This window comes from Cnephaeus nilssonii, assembly GCF_951640355.1.
Source record: "Cnephaeus nilssonii genome assembly, chromosome: 9".
Classification (NCBI taxonomy): Eukaryota; Metazoa; Chordata; class Mammalia; order Chiroptera; family Vespertilionidae; genus Cnephaeus; species Cnephaeus nilssonii.
In genome coordinates, this window is record NC_137080.1 from 96260606 (window position 1) to 96276903 (window position 16298).

The 16298-nt window shown below is 54.2% G+C and overlaps 2 protein-coding genes across 7 annotated transcripts; one reads left to right on the forward strand and one right to left on the reverse strand.

The window, feature by feature from the left end:
• Nucleotides 1-1119: 1119 nt before the first annotated feature.
• On the reverse strand, nt 1120-11376 carry NFKBIL1 (NFKB inhibitor like 1). Of its 4 annotated transcripts, none has more exons than XM_079780128.1 (5): nt 11308-11376; nt 10863-10949; nt 9992-10268; nt 3257-3478; nt 1120-3110 (listed from the first exon to the last, which is right to left on the reverse strand). In XM_079780128.1, exons 3-5 carry the CDS (start codon nt 10254-10256, stop codon nt 2533-2535), a joined length of 1065 nt encoding a protein of 354 aa, XP_079636254.1. In that variant the 5' UTR covers nt 10257-10268; nt 10863-10949; nt 11308-11376; the 3' UTR covers nt 1120-2532. The 4 variants fall into 4 exon arrangements, with proteins under 4 accessions (XP_079636254.1, XP_079636253.1, XP_079636251.1 ...); XM_079780127.1 differs by having other exon boundaries at nt 10863-10967; nt 11308-11360; XM_079780125.1 differs by lacking the exon at nt 11308-11376 and having other exon boundaries at nt 10863-11000.
• On the forward strand, nt 10876-13648 carry ATP6V1G2 (ATPase H+ transporting V1 subunit G2). Of its 3 annotated transcripts, XM_079780131.1 has the most exons (4): nt 10876-10907; nt 11710-11793; nt 12056-12156; nt 12627-13648. In XM_079780131.1, the coding sequence occupies exons 2-4, from the start codon at nt 11712-11714 to the stop codon at nt 12798-12800; spliced, it is 357 nt and encodes a 118-aa protein (XP_079636257.1). In that variant the 5' UTR covers nt 10876-10907; nt 11710-11711; the 3' UTR covers nt 12801-13648. The 3 variants fall into 3 exon arrangements, with proteins under 3 accessions (XP_079636257.1, XP_079636258.1, XP_079636256.1); XM_079780132.1 differs by lacking the exons at nt 10876-10907; nt 11710-11793 and adding an exon at nt 11392-11503; XM_079780130.1 differs by lacking the exon at nt 10876-10907 and having other exon boundaries at nt 11660-11793.
• The last annotated feature ends 2650 nt before the right edge of the window (nt 13649-16298 follow it).

A 16298-nucleotide genomic window follows, 5' to 3' on the forward strand; every position in this document is an offset into this window, starting at 1 on the left:
CCCCCCCCCCCCCCGCCTCCTTCCACCGAGGAGCTGCTCCCGGCTGCACCCCGACCCACTGGGGTTCTCTCGGGCGGCTTGCTGCGCGGCTGGCCCTTTTCCTAAGCAACCCAGACCCCAAACAGACCTTCCACCTCACCAGTCTTATTCCCAACCCTGTTTCTCTGACTGAGACCCACACACCTCCCGAGAACCGATCTCCGGAGGACACGCGCTCTCCCGCTTCACGGGAGGCAGTCACCCGGGATCCCTGGGCCCCTCCCTGCCCCCACCGTGTTGGACAGGAAGCCCGCTGCCTGGCCCAGGGGGTCAGAGGAAGCCAGGGCCTCTGAGGCTCAGTATTTTTATCAGCCTAGGAAAAAAAGACACTGAAGCGGAAACCATGTGGTCAGAGAAAGTGAACAGCCCTCATCTCAGGGGAACCCCCAACAGGGCTGGGGGCCAGACACCAGGGAGGGACACTGGAAAGAGGGAGGTCTGGGGGCCAGGAACAGGCCTTATGGTACTGTGGTTTATGTAACTCTTGCAAAGGGCAAGCGATGTGCTTAAAAAGCAGAGAAAAATCTGGATGGAGGAGCAAATTTGGACACCAAAGTTTTCTGATACTTACCTGTCAACTCCCAGTCGGACCCTAACCCTCCCCCCGGCCCCCCCAACCTGAGCTCTTTGCATGCCACTTCCGAAACCCCCAGCTGTGAGCGGAACCGGACGCCTGGGTTGCTCACAGCCCGTCTCTTCTCTGAATCACAGCAGCTTCCTCTCATAGCGCTTCCTCCTCCCGCCCCAACATCTGGCGATGCCTCCAGGCCTTGGGCCTCTTGGCTCTCTGTCTCCCCGGGGTCTGGTGCTCACCCCACATGGCCATGCCACGTTCTGAGGCTGCGCCTTCCCTCCTCCAAGGCCTCCCCTGCTCCCGGCTTCTCCAGCCCGCGGAGACTGGGGCTCCCAACCTGGAAGATCAGCTTGATTCATGAGCGTCTTGAAGCAGACAGCGCCCGCCGCACTCGCCACTCCTGCGGCGCTGCCGGGCTGCCTTTCTTTTCACTCCACTGCTGTGCCCTGGGGGGCGGCCTGGGGTCTGGTGCCGTCTAGTCCTACACCAGTGCAGGGTGCTGAGAGCTGAGCATGAACAGTAGGAGGCATGGTGCCCCCGTCCTCCACGGAACCCCAGGCCTTCTCCCTCCACCCTCAGGACATTTCTCTGGAGGGCCAGGCCTGGCTGCCAGCGATGAAATCCAGGCTTCATGGGGGCAGAAGCCATGGAGGGAGCTGAGGATTGAGCTGTCGAACAAACTCAACGTGTTTGGAGGCTTTGGCTAGAAATACACGGTAACGATTTATTCACAGCTTTGCAAACTGGAAGCACAACGAGGCAAAAACCCAGCAGTGTTTCCGAGTAAAAGCTGAGTTCTCCGCGTACGAGTGCATCTCGAGAGCGGTCGGTCCTGCAGGCTTCGCCAGGGCCCAGCCGTCCAGGTGGCGGCCAGGCAGACCCAGGCGGTCTGGAAGACGCGCACCAGGTCTGGTCACACCGTGTCTGGGGAATGGGTGCCAGGTCAAGGTGTAGTGAGGCTCTCGGGGGTAATGAGGGCTATCAGGAGGCCTGTGAATGCCCAGGCACTGACATGGCCGGGAAAATGGAGAAGTTAAGTTCCCAGGCTGGTTAAATGAGCACAGTCGTTTCCTCAGGCCTCAACCGACCTGGCTTTAGTGACTGAGCAGCTTGACTAGAGTGAGTCCATGTTACTCCTCACCCTCCGCGGGTGTGGGTCCCCGGTTGCCCAAGAACAGACAACCCAGGTTACATAATTGGGCTCTTTCCGCCTACTGCCCCTGGTCCTAATTTTAGCAACCGAAATTCCACTCCCCCACGGGCGCCTCCTCATCCTGCTCCCGTCCCGACCTCTCACAACTCCCCGTGGTCCCCAGCTCGGCTGCCCCACTTGGGCCATTGGGTGACTCAGCACAGGGAAAGCCCTGTCTGCCGGGGAGGCAGTGAGCGGGGAGGAGGATGTGGTTCTGGTGGGGGCCGGGAGGGAGGGAAACTAGTTTTGTTCCCTTTTTTGGCCGGTGTTCACATTCATCTCTTGGGCCCCGATTGCCGAGGGGAGCCCGGCAGAGGGCGAGGAGTGAGGCTGGCGGCACACGGGCCTGCTCAGGGCCGCCTGCAGGGGGCCGGCGGCGGGCCGCTAGCGTCCAGGGCCCCGCGTGCCGGTCACAGGTGTGCAGAGCTGTGGGGTCGGCAGATGGCGGGAAAGATGTTGTGGGCGATGAAAACCACCGCAGTGGAAAAAGGCAGAGTCCTGGGAGTGAGCCGTGGAACCAGGTCTTATTAGGAAGTGGCGGAGTCGAGGAGCAGTGCCGGTGGCTGCCCTCCCACCCCCGCTCGTCACAAGTTTCGCTCCCACCCCACATCCTCTGCTGCACAGCGCGGTCCTGCCTCGTCCTCGTCACCCCGCCTCTGATCATGCCCTTCCTGCCGGCCTGTCTCGAAGGCTGCGTGCCCTGCAGCCCCGCCTGGTCTCCCGGCGGTCACTTGAGGGCCTCCGCACGGCGATTCAGGGCCTGCGAAAGGGCTGTCACAGCTGCCATCACGCGGCCCAGCTCCCAGGCCTCAATCTGGCTCCGGAATCGCTGAAGGAAGCGGTCCGGGTGCCAGTGAACCTGCTGGGCCCTCAAGTACCTCCTCAGAGCCTCTTGCTCCTCCAAGGGGGGACCCCTGGCCACCAGGGCTGCTGCCATGGCCTCCGGGTCCCCTCCCCCAGGGCAGGGCCAGGGCACATCACTGAAGCGCCAGAGATTGCCCCTGCCGACCCCCCTGGGTTGCTGGGCCCTGGGCCCCGGGTCCCCGTGAGCCGCCTGCGCCTGCGCCTGCGCCCGCCGGGCTCTGCTCTCCCGCAGCTCCTCCTCCTTGGCCCTGGCCCGCTCTTGGAAGAGCCTCCGCTCCTCCTCCAGCCGCCGCCAGCTGAGACCGGAGCCCTCAGCCCGGGCGGGCCGGCAGGCTCCCTTGGCCTCACGCTGCTGCTGGCACTTCTGGGCATGCTCCCGGGCCAGGCGATCTGACCAGGCTGAGAAGGACTCGGGTTCCTGGGCCTCATGGGAAGCATAGTCTGTTTGGGAGGGTGGGACAGGGGTGGTCGGGGAGAGGCCATGGGAAGGTCACAGGGCCAGAGAAGCGGGCGGCAGGGGAAGGTGCAGGGGGTGCAGGCGCAGTGGCAGCTGGGAGGGGCAGCGTGGGTGGGAACGGCCTCCTCACCTTCAAGCCGCCCAGCGGCCTCCTGCCACTCGTCCTCCAGCTCTGCCTGCAGCTTCTGCCTCCACTGGTGCTCCTGGGACGCCTCGTCTTCCTCCTCCTCTGCAGCAGAACCCCAGGGGGGCCCCCAGCCCAGAATTTGCCCTGGGGTCTCCCCATCCTTATTCTTTATTCCCATGGCAGAGGGACAGCGCCGCAGCAGCGGCAGGAAGAAGTCCGTGTAGGCTGTTGGTGGGAGAGCGGTGGGGCGTTAGCTGGGATCCTGCCGGCCACGCGCGCCCCGTCTGCCCACCTGGACCTGACAGCACTGACAGTTTACCACGGTTAGCTATTCTGGCCTGTCCCCATCGGCTACTTTATGTTTTCTGCCTCCAGCCCCCCGGGCAATGTCAGAAACCTCTGACCCTGTATTCCAGTTTTGGCTGGAAAATACCGAGTGGCCAGATTGTTATGATCTCTGAACGTGTAATAATCTGGCCCCTCAGTGTATATCCTATATAATAAAAGGCTAATAGGAAAATTGTCCCCTCGACCAGGAGTTCAACCAGCAGGCAGGCTGGCCAACCGCCCATGTTCCCTCCCCCTGCACGAATTCATGCACCAGACCCCACCCATGCACGAATTCATGCACCAGGCCTCTAATGTGTATGTGTGTGTGTATATGTGTGTATACATATATGTATACACACACACACACACACACACACACACACACACATATACTGAGTGGCCAGATTATTATGCATTTGGAGATCATAATAATCTGGCCACTCAGTGTATTGTCACTTTAGCCCAGCCAGTGTGGCTCAGTGGTTGAGCGTCGACCTATGAACTAGTAAGTTTGATTCCCAGTCAGAGCACATGCCCAGGTTATGGGCTTGATCCGCAGTGTGAGGCATGCAGGAGGCAGCTGATCAACGATTCTCTCTCATCATTGATGTTTCTATGTCTCTCTGAGATTAAAAAAAAAAGAGAAAAGACAATATTGTCACCTTATACCTCTCACCCCACATTATACTTCAGATTGGTAAAATATTTGAACATTCTACTCTACCATTATAAATATGCAAATATCGAATAGGTATCTTTTTATATTACTTTCCAATAAACTGCATAAAATAAATGTTTTTAGGGGAATTTCCCTCAGCCAGCCTTCCCCAGGGTATGCTGGGAGGGTGGAGGTAGAGGGCCAGATCAGCAGAGTTTGAAGCAGAGAAATGCTCCAGGCAACCAGCAAGCTCTTTCCAAGGACTGCTGGCCTAGGGGAGGGGAGAGGGACGGAGAGGGGGTTCCGCCCAGGAACTCCCCTCCCTGAGTCCTGACTTCCCCGCATTGGCTCCCGAGTGGCCATGTGCCGAGGGCCGTGTGCTCACTTCACTGCCTACCCAGGCCCACCCGTGCCACCCAGCACCTCACTCCTGGGGCCAGGAGGGTGCGTGAGGCTCTCTTGCTGTGGGCCTGCTTCCTCTCGCCAGGGCAGGCGGCCCCCCATCTTTCCCGTGGCACTGGCCATCCAGGAGAGGCACGGGACAGGAGGGGTGTTCCCACTGCCAGGGAGGCAGCGGGCAGAACGGGCCCAGCCTCGGCCGGCCGAGGCCCACGGCCCCCACGCATCTCCGGGCACACTCGAGTAGCCGGATCCAGACCCCATCAGGACGAGGGAGGGCGCTGCTCTCCTGACCAGGGCTCATGGCGGGGGTGAGGGTGGCAGGTGCTCAGGCCAGGACGGGAAGGCTTTAAGTTCATAGGTTTTAAGGAGTAAGGCTTCCAACTATAAGATATAAGTAAAATATGACACAGGATATTAAATAGTAACTAAAGATGACGTGTGTGTATGGAGAAAGCTGGCTACAAAACTGTGCATGGGACCTGACGGCAGCTGTGTAAGGAGAGCAAGTGTCCTGCTGGAAAAGGCGCAGCAACAGAGGAGGCTCTGTCTCCGCAGGGGCCGGGGTGGCTCCCACTCTGACTCGGCGTTCTGAAGTGCACGGATATAACGAACGTTCAATGCCTCTCCTCGTAAAGAATGAAGAACACATGTAAGCACTCTGCCACTGGCCGCTCTTCTCCAGCCCTATCTGGGTGCCATCAACCACACAGCTGACAGCTCTGTCAGCGGGACATGACCTCACTCTGTTTTACTTGGCAACTTGCTCTTCGCGCTTAGCATCTCATCCGTTTTCCACAGGAGCACGCGTGTGGCCTCCTTTTTCATGACTGCGTGGTGTTTCACTGTGCACGGAACAAACGCCCCCCCAGGCGACAGAAACTGTCTGGCTTCCTGCCTGCCTCTGTGGGCTCCTGTGGTGTTTCTGCGGGGCTGTTTCTCAGAAGTGGAATTTCTGAGTCAAGAACATGTGAGGTTTTGCCAAACAGCTCTCGTTAGCGCCAACACACACCCCTATGGAAATCTGTGTCGTCCTTTACCAAAACTGCGTCTCATCAACCTTTTCATTTGGCCCATCTGACAGATTAAAGATTTTAATTATGAAATTTTCTTTTTCGTATGCTTTTGGCTCTTTGTGTTTCTTTGTGAGTGACCTGCTCTTATTCATCTACTTTTCCCTCGGAAAGGATAATGCAGAGAGGCAGCCTTTATGTGGTAGAGGTCAGCCCTGTGTCTGTGCTACATGCATTGTGGGTATTTTCTCCCATTCCCACAAGTTTATGCCAGAGTGCTCAGTGTTGGGTGCCGACCTATGAACCAGGAGGTCAAGGTTCGATTCCTGGTCAGGGCACATGCCTGGGTTGTGGGCTTGATCTCCAGTGGCAAAGGGGAGGGGGGGACGTGCAGGAAGCATATGATAGATGATTCTCTCATTATTGATGTTTCTATCCCTCTTTCCCTCTCCCTTCTTCTCTGAAATCAATAAAAATATATTTGTAAAAAAAGTTTAATGTAGTTAAATCTGTATCAATAGCTTTTGACTTTATTTCATTCTTAGGAAGGTTTTCTTCACTCCAAGATTATAAAACAATTCCCCTGTGTTTTTCTACTATACTTACTTTTATTTTTAGAAAACTAAAAAATTCAAAATAAGTAGAAAGTATAGTACAATAAACACCTCTATTCCTATCACAGGGTATGTTAATATATTGTCATTTTTGCAACGTCATTTCGTTTTAAAGAAATAAAACCATCATGGATAAAGTAAAATTTTCTTCGATGCCGCCCTCTAAGTTTTATTCCCCCAGGGGAACCCCTCCCGTGAATTTGGCATGTGCCCTTCCTGTCATATGTAGGTGAGCTGCGGGTCCCTCACGTAACTTACTTTTAAGTCAGGAATGAGGGAGGACTGTTTCTCCTGGATGAAGCAAATGCTCCGTTATCACTTGTTAAATAGCTCACCTTCCTCCGGTGACTTGCAATGCCAGCTGTATCAGCAGCTTAGCCGTACAGATCACCTTTTCCCCAATGTGCTTTTCTACTGGGAAGAATGTGTATGAAAAAAACGTTTGGAGTAAAAACAGACTTTGTCGTAGTGATGACAGCACTGCTTTTCTCCTCCCCATAAGATGATGTCTTCCTTAAAGCAAAGTTCACACTAACCGGTACAGCTCACTCAAAACCCAGTGTCAGAAGCTTATCGTGAGGACAGCTGACTGAGGGGGGCACAGAGGAAGAAAAGGTAGTCGCGGGCAGGGCGCTCCAAGAGGGCCTCCAGGTGGAGGTGGCTTACGTTGGTCTGGGAAGGGAGAGTAATTGAGCAAAGTAGAAATCAGGCAGACGGGAAAGCCACAGGCAAGAGAGAGGCAGGCTCGTGAAAAACATGCTGGGGGCACGGAAGACAGCCACGCAGGGGGCTGCAGCTGGCGGGTGTGCTGTGGGAGGTCAGGCTGGAAAGGCAAATGGAATGTGGACTGATGACTCGGCCACCTGTAAGCAGGGCCGCCGCCTCTTCTGCCGCGCAGACCGAGGGTAACGGACAGCGCATGTCGGGCACACAGCAGAAGTGCAGTGAGTGCCATATTAAAAATAATAGATCTGGAAAAAAATCAGGTTGGCTCTGGATTTTATTCTTTTTGCAAAGACTGTGGAAAAAAACAACCCTATTTCTGTGTTCGATAATTCTTGCTGAACGCAGAGAATGGTTATTGTCAGACTAAGGTGTGTGCACACAGGGGTCTCTGACAGCTGAGATAACTTCCCCATGAGGTGATGGGTCCGAAGAGAAGTTACCAAAAGCCCAAGGCGGGGCCCAGCCCAGCCTCCCCAGCGAACAGGCAAGTCCATCGGGCCTGGGCCTGCCTGGGAGCTGAGGGGATGCCCCTCCTCGGAGATCCAAGATAATTTCATCTGTTCAAAGGGCACACTTGCACTTAAGGCACAGTGGTTTCTCAGCAGCTGGAAACGGAGACAGGCCTTCCTGCCTAGGAGTTAGAAGGCCCCCTGGTGGCAGGACTGGGAGGAAGGAAGGGCTTGGGTGTGACCCGAGTGTGGATCTCCCTTGGGAAGAAAGTTCCTGAACCGCTGGGCAGGCGCCGTTCAGCGGTTGAGTGTCCCCCGATGAACCAGGAGGTCCCGGTTCGATTCCAAGTCAGGACACATGTCCGGGTTGCAGGCTCGATCCCGTGTGAGGTGTGCAGGAGGCAGCAGATCAATGATTCTTATTGATGTTTCTATCTCTCTCTCCTCTCCCCTCTCCCTACCTCTCTGAAATCAATAAAAAATATACATATATATGTATATATATATATTTAAATATATTTTATTGATTTTTTACAGAGAGGAAGGAAGAGGGATAGAGAGCTAGAAACATCGATGAGAGAGAAACATTGATCAGCTGCCTCCTACACCCCCCCACTGGTGATGTGCCCGCAACCAATGTACATGCCCTTGACCGGAATCGAACCCGGGACCCCAAAGTCTGCAGACCTATGCTCTATCCACTGAGCCAAACTGGTTTCGGCTAAAATATATATATATTTAATATATTTTATTGATTTTTTACAGAGAGGAAGAGAGAGGGATAGAGAGTTAGAAACATCGATGAGAGAGAAACATCGATCAGATGCCTCCTGCACACTCCCTACTGAGGATGTGCCCGCAACCAAGGTACATGCCCTTGACCGGAATCGAACCTGGGACCCTTGAGTCCGCAGGCCGTCGCTCTATCCACTGAGCCAAACCGGTTTCGGCTAAAAATATATTTAAAAAAAAAAAGAAAGTTCCTGAACTTTCTAGGCCCTGCTTTCCTCACCTGTGAGATAATAATATCAATCTTACAGGTTTCTTGGGATTCAATACGATGAAGAAAGCACTTACCATGAGGAATATTTTTATTATTCAAATAGCCTTAATTAATATCAGAATAAATATAACACTACTTCTCATTTAGTTAGTGCTAAACTGTACCAAGCGCCTGCCTCTTACTCTCACAACCTGCATTTTAGAGGCAAATCAGGCTCACAGAGGGTGAGCTGCAGGTCCCTCACCCAGCCCAGCCCGGCCCCGGACCCCAGGGCCCTGGCTGGCACCTGGGTGAGGGCTCAGCTTTTGCCACCTGCAATGCCGGTTGTTCAGTCAGCCACCTGCACTTTGCCAACCTCCTTTGTTTTTAAGTTTCAAACCTCCTCCTGTGCTGGCCTAGCTCACTTATGTTAAGAAACATTAAAGAAAGGGGGGATTTTTCTTTACTGTAAGGGGAAGGTGTGGGGGTGGACACGGGTTCCTATGCTTGGGGTGCTGGGGGAGCAATCAAACTGAGTGAAGGCTGCTCATCCCAACCCAGAGGTTCTCCTCAGATGATCTTACTCTGGAAGGAAAACCTCCTGAGGAGGGCAAATCTGGACCGCCGCCCCGACAGAAGCCACAGGCCGCCCGGGAAGCACAGCGGCCGGCGGGCGGCGTACATGCTGTGGGTCTGAGAGCTGATCTGAAGTGCACACGGTGTACGGGGTGGCCCGGGAGGACCTGGGCAGCCCCGGGGCCACACACACGAAGGCTTCTGAATGTTGACATCAGCATGACAAAAACACATCGCAGGTGGCCTCACTCTGGTCAGGGTAGGCTTTGCCCTGAATGAGTTTGGTGGCAGGCTGACATAACTGTTTGCCTCTCAGAGCGTTTTCGTTTCAGAACCGTCGGTAAGGGAGTAGGGACGTGCTGACAACAGGCAGGACAACGGTTAGTATCTACTGAGTGCTCACCAAGCGTCCTGTTTCCGGTGATTCTTAGCACTCACCCAGCATGGGGTGGAGCTCAGGCACCATCACTGTGTATTTCCATAACAACTCTGTACCGAATCACCGGACAGCGCCCTCGCTGGGCTGCCTGGTTACAGTCACTGCTGCACCATTTTGGCAAATTACTTCTCTGTTGGTACTTACACGGTTGTTGTGAGGATGAAAGGAGTTATGTTGTGAGAAGTGCCTGGCACATAGCAAGCGTTGTTATTATGTAACTTTGCACGTGGGTAAGCTAAGCCTCAGGGAAGTTCGGTACCTTGCCCAAGAAGTTCCAGCTATTAAGAGTGCAGCTGGGATTTGAACCGAGGCAACCTAGCTCTAAGCCTACCCTCTGTGCTACTTTCTGCACTATAGGCAAACCACCACTCAAGAGACAAAGTAGCTACGCGAAATCTGAGCGTTGGGCTCTTCAGACAATAGTAGTTTAGCATTGTAACGGCACAAGTGATAGCCAATGCCAACTTGGGCATCTCCCCCTAGGTCCCAGGATGCTGGCCTCCATCTCAGACCCGGTCAGTAGCTCAGGGCCTGTCCCGCAGGCACACTCACCATCAGGACCCTGGCGGGCGGCAGCGTGCAGCGCCGTGTTTCCGTGGCGGTCCTGGTGGGCAGGGTCAGCCCCGAGCCGAAGGAGCAGGCACAGGGCGGGGGCATCGTGGCGGGCACAGGCCCGGTGCAGTGGCGGGGGCTGCCCAGCATCTACATCGAGGCCGGGGTGTCGCTGCAGGAGGGCCTGGGCCCGGGCCAGCCGACCTGCAGACAAGTACCGCCGGAAGCGACGCTCTCGGCGCTGGCGGCGGGAGGCGGAGGCCATGGAACTCCTGGGCTGAAGAAGGAGGAGGCATCAGAGGGGACCCAGCCTTGGCCGGCCCCTCCCGCCACCCGGCCACCCCGTCCCTCCTTTCGGCCCGGGTTCTCACATCCGCAGCAAGAGATGAGGCCTGTTCCCCCCTCCCCCTCCCCCTTACCAGATGATCGGTTTGAAAACATTTTTTTTTGGGGGGGGGGGAGGGCTGGCGTCACACATTTGCTTTTTAATGTAAAGTTGAGAAAAGGACCAATGATCACTTTGCGGCCCATTAGCCGCGCTAAAGTTTAAACAAAGAACTTTGGAAAGGGGGAATAGGGACTGATAGGGGACATTTTTATCAAGTTAGAATTTTAAAGTCATGGGCAATTTCAAATAATGATCTAGAAATTGAATATAATGCACCCGGTCGAATGATGTAAAATAAAGGCTTCTCCCTCTGGACCAGGGGGGTGGGTGGGGGTACTCATCAGACCTGCCCCCGCCCCCCAAGTACCCTCAGAGCCGCCGGCCCGAGGCCGGGGTTCAGGCGCTGCGAGCGAGGGAGGCAGGAGGGCGGAAACGGCGCAACTAGACGCAGGCAAAGGGCGGAAATGACCTAAGAAGCATTACCGGATGTCGTTCCTCCCCGAGGACGCGCGGTGGTGCGGCGGGGAGGTGTGTTTCCGCGGGGTGGCCTCCGGCGGGAAACCAGGGACCCTAAGATAAAGGGTCTACCTGGAACGGGAAAGTGGAGGGCGGGCGCAGAAAAAGGTGGGCGGCCTGGAGGTTTACCCCCACCTCCCCAGCTGGGAAGAGAGTAGTGGTTCCGAGATAGATGAAAAGATGAAAAAAGAGAGAAAACAGGAGAGATAAGGGAGTAAAAATCACAGTGAAAAAGAAAAAAACACATTGAAGCCAAGAACAGGGGCAGATCAAAAAGAGAAAAACAGGCATGAAAAGACATAAAGGCAAGTGAGGTGGATCAGAAGTTTGGACTTGGAAAAGAGATTGGAAATGGGAACGGCTGGGAGAGAACAGGGAGGAGATGTTGGCCGAGTTCAGAAGTCCAACGTACTCTTCCCGACGCACCACGGATGGTGACTTCCTACTTCCTCACCCAGTCTCAGCCCCTCCAGCCGCCTTCTCTCCCAATACCGTCCTCAGCCCGGGCCCTCCCGGACTGGGCCGGCCTGGCGCCCAACTCTAGCGGGCAGCTTTGGGGCTGGTCTCCGCTGCCCCCGAGAGGCCCTTCTCGGTACTGCCAGAGTGAGGTGGGCGAGGAGGACCAGCCAACATCGGAGGATCAGTTTGGGGGAGACACCCGGTGCAGGCTAAGCGAAAAGGGGAGCACTAAGACCCAGGGATAGTGGAGGACTGCAGCGACGAGCTGGAAGAGGAGAAGTAGGCGGTGGGGTGGGGGGCTGGGAGCCATTTGGTACCTTGGTAGCATCCGAAACAGAATCTGCCATAACGACAGAAATGGCCAGCCAATCCCAGGGTATCCAGCAGCTCCTGCAAGCAGAGAAACGAGCGGCTGAGAAGGTGGCAGATGCCAGGAAGAGTGAGTCTCCCCCTTCCTCCATTAGTAGTTTGGAAAGAAAATTGGGGGTGGGAGGACAGCAAACATTTGAGTCCTGAGGAATACCCACGCCTGATGGGGAGAGAGCTGAGGGCTGGGGGGCTGGTTAGAAGGGAAGAAATGGGGGAGTGTTAGAATCTAGCACCTGGTTGGCTGAGCGCAGAATAACTTTCTGGGAAGAAGTGACCCCCACTATCATATTTTATGTCGGGTTCACCCACCCCCATCCTTGTTTTGCTTCCAGGGAAGGCCCGGCGTCTGAAGCAGGCAAAGGAAGAGGCACAGATGGAAGTGGAGCAATACCGGCGGGAGCGAGAGCTGGAATTCCAGAGCAAACAGCAAGCGGTGAGTCTGGGGAGAAGTGGGGCTGGCACCCAGAGTGCATGTTGGTGGATGCATCTGGTGAGGGTGATTCTACGATAAAATAAGATGGCCAAGGACAGAAGGGGGTCCTGGTGGGGGCCATGTGACATTGGTCAAGCTTTGTGGTATTTTGGAGCCTGGGCACCTGAAGGAATTGAGCAGCTTGGGGGAGGGGGGGTTGCCAGTCTGTGTGGAGGATGATGGCATTTGGGTGGGGGGCAGAGTGCAGTGGTCATGGGTGGTGAGGGTGGGGGTTGTACAGTCTGACGTTGCACGTCAGGTCTGGAGGAAAGGGGTTGTGTTGTGTCCTGGTGTCTGGCTGTTTCCGTGGGATGGGCGGTTTGGAGAGGGCCTTTCTCTCTGGCCTTGCTCTAGGACCTTTTCCTCCACATGCCTGGACCCTCTTTCTCTGTCTCTTCCTTTTCCTCTCCTGCCCCTTCCTCACCTCCCAGGCCATGGGCTCCCAGGGAGACCTGTCCGCGGAAGTGGAGCAGGCTACCAGGCGCCAGGTGCAGGGCATGCAGAGCTCCCAGCAGAAAAACCGAGAACGCGTCCTGGCCCAGCTCCTTGGCATGGTCTGCGACGTCAGGCCCCAGGTCCACCCCAACTACCGGATTGCTGCCTAGGACAAACCTAGTGCCTGATCCCCCTCAAAAGAAATCCCCAAATCAGAGTCACCTCCCTCCTAATCCTACTCTGTTTTCCATTCCCTAGAAATTCTCGGAGGCAAGACCCAGTAATTCTTCTGTGAAATATAGATACCCTGCTCAGACCTGAATCTCCTTGTTGTTTGTTAACCTTCACTGAGACCTTATAAACTCCCAAGTCACCCTCACCCATTCCCCCTGTGAAACTTGTAGCATGAAAAAGCAGGGATATAGAAAACACCCTAACTCCAGAGCCCGGCAGGCTTGGATCCCTCTCCTGACCCTGCTACTAGTTGACAGGCAACCAGAACAAGCTACTTAACCTGTAGCCTCAGTGCCTCCCCGGGAACAACAATGCCCACCTTCCCGTGTTGCTGCAGTAATCAGGAACCATTCTCTACAGAGCCTAGCAGGTTTCTGGCATGTAGTAGTTATGATTCGATTAATGGCAACCCCGTTATATTATTACCACCCCATGTCCACCTGCCAAAACCTAAACACAGCTGTTTCCTCACTTCTGTCTGTGACTCTAACTCTACTCATTCGTTCTGTGACCCTAGTAATTCTCTGAAGAATTGGTTCTTCCCACCTCTCTTTTCTCAGAGAGCCTGCACTACCTGAAAAGATAAAATGATGATTTAATTTAGCCCCTTTACTGTAGTTCCAGAAAGATGGTGCATTTTTTAGCCTCTCCTTCATCTCTCTTAAGTTGGTCTTTCTCTTTATTGGTTTTCTCCCATTTCTTATTACCCCAAAGACCTATCAGATGATCGCTGCTTCCTGAGATATGAAGTGAAGCTTGTCACCATGTGTGCATGGACTTCCTTTGTAACAATAAAAACTGTCAATAAAGTGACTATGGGAAAATCCTTTTGTTTCATCATTTCTCATTTAGCCCCGCTCTTGTGTCTGCTTTCTGTGTTCTCCAAACACTCAAAAGAGCTGCCCTTGGAGACTTGTAGTAGAAACATAGCAAATGATACATTATTATTGCCCGGCCGGTGTGGCTCAGGGGTTGAGCTTTAACCTAAGAACCAGGAGGTCACAGTTTGATTCCCTGTCAGGGCACAATCTGGGTTGCTGGCTTGTTCCCAAGTAGGGGGCATGCAGGAGGCAGCTGATCAATGATTCTCTCTCATCACTGATATTTCTATTTCTCTCCTTCTCCCTTCCTCTCTCTGAAATCAATAAACATATATATTTTTAAAAAAGAAAATCTTAAAAACCATATTTCTCTAAAGTGAGAAACATAAGTGATTCCGAGTTTGGGAAATTGAAGGCTTTAGATGGCGACTGTAGAGAAAAGCTGGGGTGTAGGAACAAGCATTTGCCCCTTCAGTAACCACAGAGGCTCAGGCTGTAGTAAGCACAAAAGGCATTTATTTGAACAAAAAGCCTGCACTACCATGCAGATCCAGGTAACTACTCAAACTGCTCTCGGAGAGAACAAAGAAAGGCAGGGTTTATAACAGCAAAAAACACAAAAAAGTGCAATTCTTTCATGTAAATGAAGGATCGCTGGCTGGGGATTGGTTGGTTCTAACATGCAAATGAGGGAGGCAAAAACTATGAGGAGCAGGTAAAGTCCATGTGTCCCTGAAGCAGTTGTTCCAAAATGTTTATGAACTACTACTTGGCATATTTATGTTTGTGTGTTGTCTGTTCTGTTGGTGAACTCTGTAATGACAGGGCCATTCACTGCTATGTCCCCAGACCCTAGAATAGCACTTTGGACAGAGTACGCAAGATAAATACTGTTGAATAAATTGATACATAGGGTTGGAAAAACAGCCCTTTTATGACACCATCCTGGGATCCTTGGATGGATCACTTACTGCATTTTTCTTGGCCACAGAAAACAAGCCTCTAAACCAGACTCTAAGCAGGGAGGCAGGATACATCCTCCTATATAATAAAAGGCTAATATGCAAATCGACTGAACCGTGGAACAACTGGTCACTAGGATGTGCACTGACCACCAGGGGGCAGACGGTCAATGCAAGAGCTGCTCCCTGGTGGTCAGTGCGCTTCCATAGCGGAAGCGCTGCTCAGTCAGAAGCCCTGAGCCAGGTTCACCGCTGGCGAGCGCAGCAGTGATGGCAGGAGCACTAAGGATGTCAGACTGCCAGCTTATCCCCTGAGGGCTCCCCAACTGCCAGAGGGTGCAGGATGGGCTGAGGGACACCCCTCCCCAGCAGGAATTTCATGCCCCGGGCCTCTAGTCCTACCTAATAAAATGGTAATATGCAAATTGACCACACCTTCGCGACACCCGAACCACGCCCACCAGCCCAAGCCACGCCCACCAGCCAATTAGGGTGAGTATGCAAATAAACCCAACCAAGATGGCTACAGCCACAGAGAGCAAGGTTTCCCAGGCAACAGAGGAAGCCAAGCTTTCCGCATGCCCTTGCCAGGCCTAAGCCTCCACTCAAGCTACAAAGTTTCAATTATAGAAAGTAAACAAATTCAAACAGAATGGCGGCAGCCACGGAGCTGGAGAGACCAGGCCAGGGTTGCCCGCGGCAACAGAGAAAGCAAAGCTTTCCGCACACCCTGGCCAGGCCCAGGCCTCCCCTCCATGCTACAAAGTTTCAATTATAGAAGGTGAATTAACCCAAACAGAAATGGCTGCTGGCCGTGGAGCATGCAGGAGGTTTGGCTCCGCCCCAGGCTACAAAGTTTCAATTGTAGAAGGTAAATAAATTCCAGATATCAGGGCCTCCACTTGGGTTGCCAGGGGGCGTGGCCGGCCTGCAAACCACCACAGGCCCCTTGCTCAGGCCGCCCCACGCCCCAAGGGAACCCCCACCCTGATCCAGGACACCCTTCAGGGCAAACCAGCTGGCCCCCACTCCTGCACCAGGCCTCTATCCAATCTAATAAAATAGTAATATGCAGATTGACCATCACTCCAACACACAATATGGCTTCCCCCATGTGGTCAAATATCCTGCCCCCATGTGGACACAAGATGGCCACCACAAGATGGCCAGCAGGGGAGGGCAGTTGGGAGGCACCCGGCCTGCAAGGGAGGGCAGTTGGAGGCGATCAACCCTGCAGGGGAGGGCAGTTATGGGTGACCGGGCCGGCAGAGGAGGGAAGTTGGGGGCAAACAGGCTGGCAGGGGAGCAGTTAGGCATCAATCAGGCTGGCAGGCAGAAGCGGTTAGGGGCAATCAGGAAAGCAGGCAGGCGAGCAGTTGGGAGCCAGCAGTCCTGGGTTGTGAGAGGGATGTCTGACTGCCCGTTAAACAGTCAGTCGGACATCCCTCGAGGGGTCCCAGATTGGAGAGGGTACAGGCTGGGCTGAGGGACACCCCCCCCTCCATGCACGGATTTCATGCACCGGGCCCCTAGTAGAGAATAAGAGGTGTTTGTTTTTATCCTGGCTCTGTCACCTTACTAGCTGCATTACTTCCCACATGTTGCTTTATTCTCTTCAGTCTGTGCTTGTTAATGGAATGGGAATAATGGT